We start from the raw sequence: 6,896 nt of genomic DNA, 5'->3' as shown, positions 1-6,896 counted from the left end.
TTTTGTATAAGTTGTTTATGTTTATGCAAATGAGATGGATTGGCAGGCAACGAAAACAATCAAAAACTCGATGTTCGAACACCCTGTCCGGAATTGTGACGAAATAATGGAACAGGGAGAAAATTCGAATCGCGTTGACAGCTGCTCCCACAATGAAGAAAGCATTGTGACGTCACGATTTGTTCAAAGCAAATTAGAACAACGTCGACGAGACATCGATTCGTTGGCAACGCCTGGTTGTGACGTTGCTTTACCTAACTCGGGAGACATGAAGTTACGTGTGGACGGCGGAGGAGTCGCTAAGATGATCCAGAAGTTTAAGTTCAAGAAGAATAGAGGAAATGACGTGAAGATGACGTCAAAAAGAAATATCGAAGAAGCTCGAACGTCTTGGAAAGAATCAGCGCTCGCGGCTGTGGATAATTTAAGAGGAAAACTTGCGCTTTTCCGCCGGACAAGGAGCCTAGATTCCCCGCAGGAACAGGAAAGTTTTCCCGATCAAACTGCCCATGGATTAGCTGTTGAAAGAACACGGTCCGCGCCCGATAAAGGATCAAATTATGAAAGTTCGCAGAAAGAAAAATCCCCTATTTCGCTACCAGCGGTTCAATTGCCAGACTCAAACGAAACTAACGGAATACCGTTAACGAATTCTGATCTGTCTGATATGCAATCATGTTCGTCTTTTCATTGCTTGCCGTCAACGTCGGCTTTTTGTGTTTCTGGAAGCAAAAATGAAAACGTAGGAACAATTCGGTCTACTGAGTCTAAAACTGTTTGTGGTAGAGACGATAGAGTTGTGTACCAGCAGCCCAACACTGGGGCTGTGGGTCTTGCAAACAACTGTGGAAATTCAAGTTTTAGCCTTGAAGAAAATGAAGTTACTCGGAAAGAAGATGATTGTGAATTGGACACAGCCGACCGTGTAAGGGTAACAGTGAAGCACACGAACACTCCTGTGAGAAGCCAAGACGATGAAGTTTGTGTTTCTGATGGTAAAAGTGAAATGCTGTGGAATTTACGACAAGCCCTTGAAGGGGAGGTTAAAACGCACTTGGAACGGCAGCGGTATCTTTCTACCACTGATGACGGACCGGACGTTTCGCCCCGCAGCACCGCTAGCGGTGGAACTTTTTTCCTGCGCCAAAAATCGATCGGGTTTTCGGAAGGTGGGTCTAACCATTTCGATTGAAATATCTTCTCATAAATATTTTAAAGAGACTGTTTTGCTTATTATATTTTGAGCGCTGTTTCAGTTCTACCCGAGCAGTTTTATTAAGACAAAGAACGGGACGCCGGCTTTGCTTGTTTATCTATTATTTTATAAAGATAACCATTAGAGTACAAGTGTTGGTGAATTTAACGTAACTAATATAAGTAGCGAGTTAATGGAAATAAAACCGATTACTTTTAGGAAAAAAATGTACCTAATCGCCTGACAAAAAATTTAACTTTGAAAAAAATATTTCAGACGAATCTGCTGGTAGTTCTGACGTCATACTTGACCGGAGTTGTAACTATACCAACAACGAAGTTGCGATTGGTTGCCACAGTAAGCTTGGAAGATCACGTGCCGACTTCTTGAACGCATACGAAGTAAAAGAAATCGGAAACAACCAGGTTTGTGAATATTTTGATTTATAATAAATAACGAGTACACTGGGTTCGAATCCATGCGCGGTAGTTTAAAACTTCTAAAACTTTGAAGTGAAATTTAAGTTTAGGAATTTGTCTTGTGATAGTGTACTATAGTTTTTTGTCTGGATTAACATTGTGTAACTATTCAAGGAAATCTAATATTTTTGATAAAATTGTTCTAATAAATGAAATAAATGAACAGCAACAAGAAGAAGACGAAACGACAACCGTGGATTCGACAACCCAACTACAGTTTCATAAACTCGATATCGGTTCAAAATGTCGTCAGGATTGGTGCCCCGATAATGATGACGTCATCAATCGTGACGTAGATAATGATGACGTCACAGACTCTAGATTACTTCGGGAAACGGAGCAAAGAGAGGAAGTTTCATCGCGAAATTTGTCCTTACCGCTAATGCAACATTTCCCGGCCGGAAATGACGTAGTTGACAGGGATTCCCCTGTGACGCACCACTGGTCACGTCATAACTCGACCGAGAGCCCAGGACGTCATCAAATCGTGCGATTTTTCGCAGAAGACGACGATTGCAACGGCGCGGAAAATAACGACGTTAAGCCCGTGACGTCATCATCCGGTACGAACCTACGTAGTACCTTAAGTACGTCATCAGATGACATACTGATGAGTGAAGATACGTCAGCGAGTACTTCTAGCTCGGCGAGGAACGAAAGTGAAACGTCAGAGAAAAAAGTTCAAACTAAAGCGTTGTCTCCAACAAAACAATATCAAAAAGGTGAGAAGTTCTACGTGTTGTGTGGTATAAGATGTTCAAGCATCTAAGTCTTACGATTCTATTCTGTTGCTGGGTGATGTCCTTGACCGGGACATTTTAGATTTATGTCAGATTTGACTTATTACCACAAGGATCTATGATACAACTCATAGACTGTTACTCCTCAGAGTCGTCATTTATGAATATGCGTTTTAAAATAGTGATCGGGGAAAAAAACGGCGCAATATTACGACTTGGAGAAAAGTATCTAAAATACAATTTTTACTTGTTTTAAAATCAGTTTATGAAAATCAAGATTTTGTCGTGCGTTTGATTTAAATGGCAAGACTATAGAATGCTAATTAAAACACCGTATTTACAAAGTGCTTTTTAGTTTAAGTAAAGTGTGTGAAATTACTTCGAAGTGACGCAAAGTGAATGAGATAATCGACCTTTTATGCGGTGGCCGCGAAAAACAAATCGATTAATCTCTTTAGTAAAGGATACAGTTTATCTTAATCTGATTTAATTTTTCGAATGCTTTCATTGTTCAGTAGGATGGGATAAGATGGTTATGTTTTCATTCTCTTTTATCGTTCCATTTGGTAGCAAACGAAACTATTTACAGGATTTTATAACCGCATAATCACGACTTTAAGATATAGCGTTGTAGAATGTTTAAAAAAATCCGGAAATATGATAATTATATTCCAACGGTATCCATCTTACCCCACAGTTATACCTTGTTCTAATAAAACGATAATCGTTTTCTTTATATAAATCCACAGCGCAATCGCCGCTGTCGCTAGGTGTCGCACCCACTCACCACTACAAACGTCGACAACGACCTCAAATAACTCGTCCAAGATCAACCGCATCATCGGGAACTCCCTCCCCATCTTCTCCTACCGTCGGTTTCGCCGCTAGACGTCTCCCGCACGCAGGATGTAGCACCGACTCCAACGACAGCCTTGACTCGCAGTCCAGCGGAGCCAGGCAATACTCCGGGAGGAAGAGTTTGTCTAGAATCTTCCGAAGAAGTTCTTCTCAGAGATCCGAATGTCCTCCCACGTTCTGCGGATACACAATGGGAAGAGATCGATGGTGAGTTTATGACGTAAGCGTGACGTCATATATAAATGATGACGTCATGAGGTCTAGTTTTTTGTTAACAGCATGATTGTCGGTCTGTGGTCTTTAAGGTTTCACTTTGTAAAATGAAAAAATGAGACTAAAATCAACCAAGTATAGGATTGCAAGTTAGAGGGAACGCAGCGCTTACTTCAAAGTTAACTGATGTTTAAATAAACGGTTAAACTATTACGAGATAACTGCCTCAAAATGCGCAGTGTTATCGCTTTTAATTAAAATAATACTAAATTTCTAAGTTTTTAACATTGAAGACCAAGACGAAAAAATGCCAATTCAGTATTTGAATCTCTTGTGTACCACAAACATAAGCAAAGTTTTCATTTTAATTACAAACATTTATTCAAATTCTTGTTTGATGTTTATAATCCAAGATTACCCAATCGATTGTAGTTTTCTAATGTACCGCGAATTCCATTCACCACAAAAACAATATTTCAATATTTTGTCTGGAATTTTAATCTAGTGAAAGAGGGCTTTTGCGGAGGGAGTGCCCCTATATAACGATTGGAAACTTCTACAGATTAAAGCAAATTAATTTGCATATAATATTTCACAGTTCGACAAAGCATATTTATCCACATAATGTGATTTAAAAGTACCATCAAAGTTTAAAAAAAAACAAAACAGCTTCGAAAAGCCGCGTAAAATTAAACCGATGGAAAACACAAACCAGACGTGCGACAATGCATAGGATTTTAGATAAACAAAAGTGTCAATCAACTTTGACCGTTTCTAAGCAATTAAAAAAATCAATTTCACGCTGACTCATCAGTTTTCGGGCATTTTCAAAGTTGTAAAAAATCGTGCGCTCGACAACGCGTGTGAGGTGTTGTAGGCGGGGTCGTTTGAATCATCTACACACGCCACTTAATTAGTCTAATGCATCGGGCCAGCGTAGGCGGCAGCAACGTCAACTTATAATGAATCAAATATTAATGAACTCAGTGTACCGGCGCGGTAACAGCTTGGGAATTTTCCAGAGAATATTATTTTGATAAACAAACTAAAAGTTCAACTGCGGACGGTTTTAAACACGGTTTTTTTTTAAGTTTTATGCAACAAAAATTGTACAGTACTGTAGGGGAAGATGGGACACATTTAACACATAATATCCAAATATCCTGATCGTGTTTTAAATAAATAACAACGGTCCATGGGAGTCGTGGAGATACGGTTTTAAAATTCTTTGAATTTTCTTTCTTTTCTACCTAATGGAATGAGAAAACAGACTAAAAAGGTGTCCCATCTTCCCCCACCCTACTATATGTATACTTGGTGTAGCCACACGCGTAATTAATTTGTTTGATAATCGTTTTCTAATGATTGTTTGATAATTGTTTTGGCAAAAGTTGGATTTAACGGCTGTCATTTTGATTTTGTTACCATTTAGATACCATAAGTACACATTATCCTATACATTCCTAAATATGTTTTAAAAACAATTAACATCACTCTTTTAAAGGTATGAGGATACAGTTAAATAAATTTTTAAATAATTTTTCTACCAAAAAAATAAATCATGTTTCCACCAAATGTGATAATAAAAGACCATCATACCTCAACCCAATATATCTGTTACGTAATAAAACCTATTGTTATCCACAGTGTTGACGAAACAACGGATCGAATTTTCAAAGAATTTCTTTTTCAAGACAAGCCAGGCCCCCCTACGGGCCCCCTAGCCCCAAACGAACTCCTTCCACCCCCCTCACACATGTTACCCCCAAGACCCATAGCGCGCGACGCTGTGACTCAACTGCGCCGCCAAGTGATGAGAAAACAATACAGCGATTCAATCGCGATGTTCTATGGTCAACGAATGAGAAGAATGAAAGTTTCGAAACAGGTAAGGATATGACGTCATTTAAGAACATAACGTTGTTGAGTGCCATTTACTCTGATAACGTGATAACGGCCTGCTTATAATGTCGGAACGTCGGTTAGCAAATAAATGCCAGATGAACTGTTTTATATAACAAAAAGATAACACCCCCCCAAAGCAAACAAGTGAAAGTATATTTTTATTTTTTCATCGAAACTGGAAAAAAAGATGCTGAAAATACCACAAGAGCTGTTTTATATAACAAGTGTAATAAATAATTGACGGCAACAGTATATAAACACTAAATAAAAGATAACATTTTCTTTCCTCCCGAAGCAGACGAGTGGAAGTTTGGATTGCACAGCTAACAGAGGAATCCTCAGGAGACAAGATAAAGTTGAGGAGGAATTTGATCCGGAGGAGATAAGCGAACAGATGGCGGGGTCTTCTTCTGGGAGGAGGGACAGCGACAAACCGGAGTATATTCCCCCAACTAGTGAGTTTGTATACCTTGGTCGGTTTACTAATTATTCTGTGTATTGTGGGCGGTCCCACAACAGTATGTTACATATTATGTATATACGGTGCTTGGTTTTGCTAATCATTCGGATTACTTTGGGTGGCCCAAGAACATGATTCGAATCACTAAAATCTGTGCTTGCCTAGAGAAACATACGTCCATAATGGTGGAACTGGAACCCCCACTCTTGGTTAAAAGCATGCAGGCGCGCATGCTGCTTTGCCACGGCGGCGGCATTGATTGGTTTTACTGATTATTCCGCATACTTTGGGAGAATAACAATTATATTTATTTTAGTTCACGAATTAAAAGAGTGGCGACGATCGAGCAAGGACAGAAAGCCAGTGTTACGTCACACAAACTCTCTTCCGTCGGATACATCGAGTCCGGATGTTAAAAACAATGATCTACGAACACCTACGCGACGCGTTTCCTTTGTTCACGAATGATATCATTGTTACGTCATATAGTAGGTTGGGGCAAGATCGGGCACGATTCTCTTTTATCGTCACATTTGGTAGTAAACAAAGATTACTTTTACAAATGTATATTTATATTGAAAAGACTCTAAAACACCGCTGTTAACTTAAAAAAACGATTATGAAATATGGGATTTATGCGCTAATGGTATCCCATCTTGCCCCACAGTTCTATAAATATAGAATTGTATTTTTGCAGTTTCGGTTATAATGTTTCAGTTCCAGTATTACTTCATATTCATAAACTAGGAAATTATGCCCAATTCGAATATCATTTGTAAATACGCGTAAAATAATCTTGTCAACTTTGACAAAAAATATTCCAGTTCACCTTTTAGCCTTATTGCTATTATGACGCAACAAGGAAACGGCCAAAATATTTGTCTCGTAAAATATCAACAAAGAAAAATATGTTATTAAGTGTATGAATCGACACTAGGTTATTGCTTTTATCACAGTATGAAAAAACAACATAGTTTTATTTTATTCTACATGACTGAGGTCATAAACAGCGCGGCACGTCGATGTATTTGAGATTTAGGCCATAC

The 6,896-nt window shown here is 38.8% G+C and overlaps 1 protein-coding gene across 2 annotated transcripts; it reads left to right on the top strand.

Annotated features, from left to right (window-relative positions):
* On the top strand, positions 1–6,764 carry LOC149736035 (uncharacterized). 2 transcript variants are annotated; one of them, XM_089878402.1, is made up of 7 exons: positions 1–1,169; positions 1,472–1,620; positions 1,841–2,396; positions 3,164–3,479; positions 5,133–5,373; positions 5,689–5,845; positions 6,167–6,764. In XM_089878402.1, exons 1-7 carry the CDS (start codon positions 35–37, stop codon positions 6,316–6,318), a joined length of 2,706 nt encoding a protein of 901 aa, XP_089734528.1. In that variant the 5' UTR covers positions 1–34; the 3' UTR covers positions 6,319–6,764. The 2 variants fall into 2 exon arrangements, with proteins under 2 accessions (XP_089734528.1, XP_089734527.1); XM_089878401.1 differs by having other exon boundaries at positions 5,686–5,845.
* The last annotated feature ends 132 nt before the right edge of the window (positions 6,765–6,896 follow it).

The sequence above is a fragment of the Ciona robusta genome, chromosome 5, assembly GCF_009617815.1.
Source record: "Ciona robusta chromosome 5, ASM961781v2".
NCBI classification, from domain to species: domain Eukaryota; kingdom Metazoa; phylum Chordata; class Ascidiacea; order Phlebobranchia; family Cionidae; genus Ciona; species Ciona robusta.
The sequence above is the reverse complement of the archived record's forward strand: the minus strand, read 5'-3'. Positions and strand labels throughout refer to the sequence as shown.

What these genes read in the sequence shown, in the direction of transcription:
- LOC149736035 (XM_089878401.1), top strand. Translation starts at nt 35, where the DNA reads ATGGATTGGCAGGCAACGAAAACAATCAAAAACTCGATGTTCGAACAC. An exon ending in AAGAAATCGGAAACAACCAG is followed by an intron (nt 1,621 to 1,840) that starts GTTTGTGAATAT and finishes ATAAATGAACAG; the next exon opens with CAACAAGAAGAAGACGAAAC. An exon ending in GAATGAAAGTTTCGAAACAG is followed by an intron (nt 5,374 to 5,685) that starts GTAAGGATATGA and finishes TTCCTCCCGAAG; the next exon opens with CAGACGAGTGGAAGTTTGGA.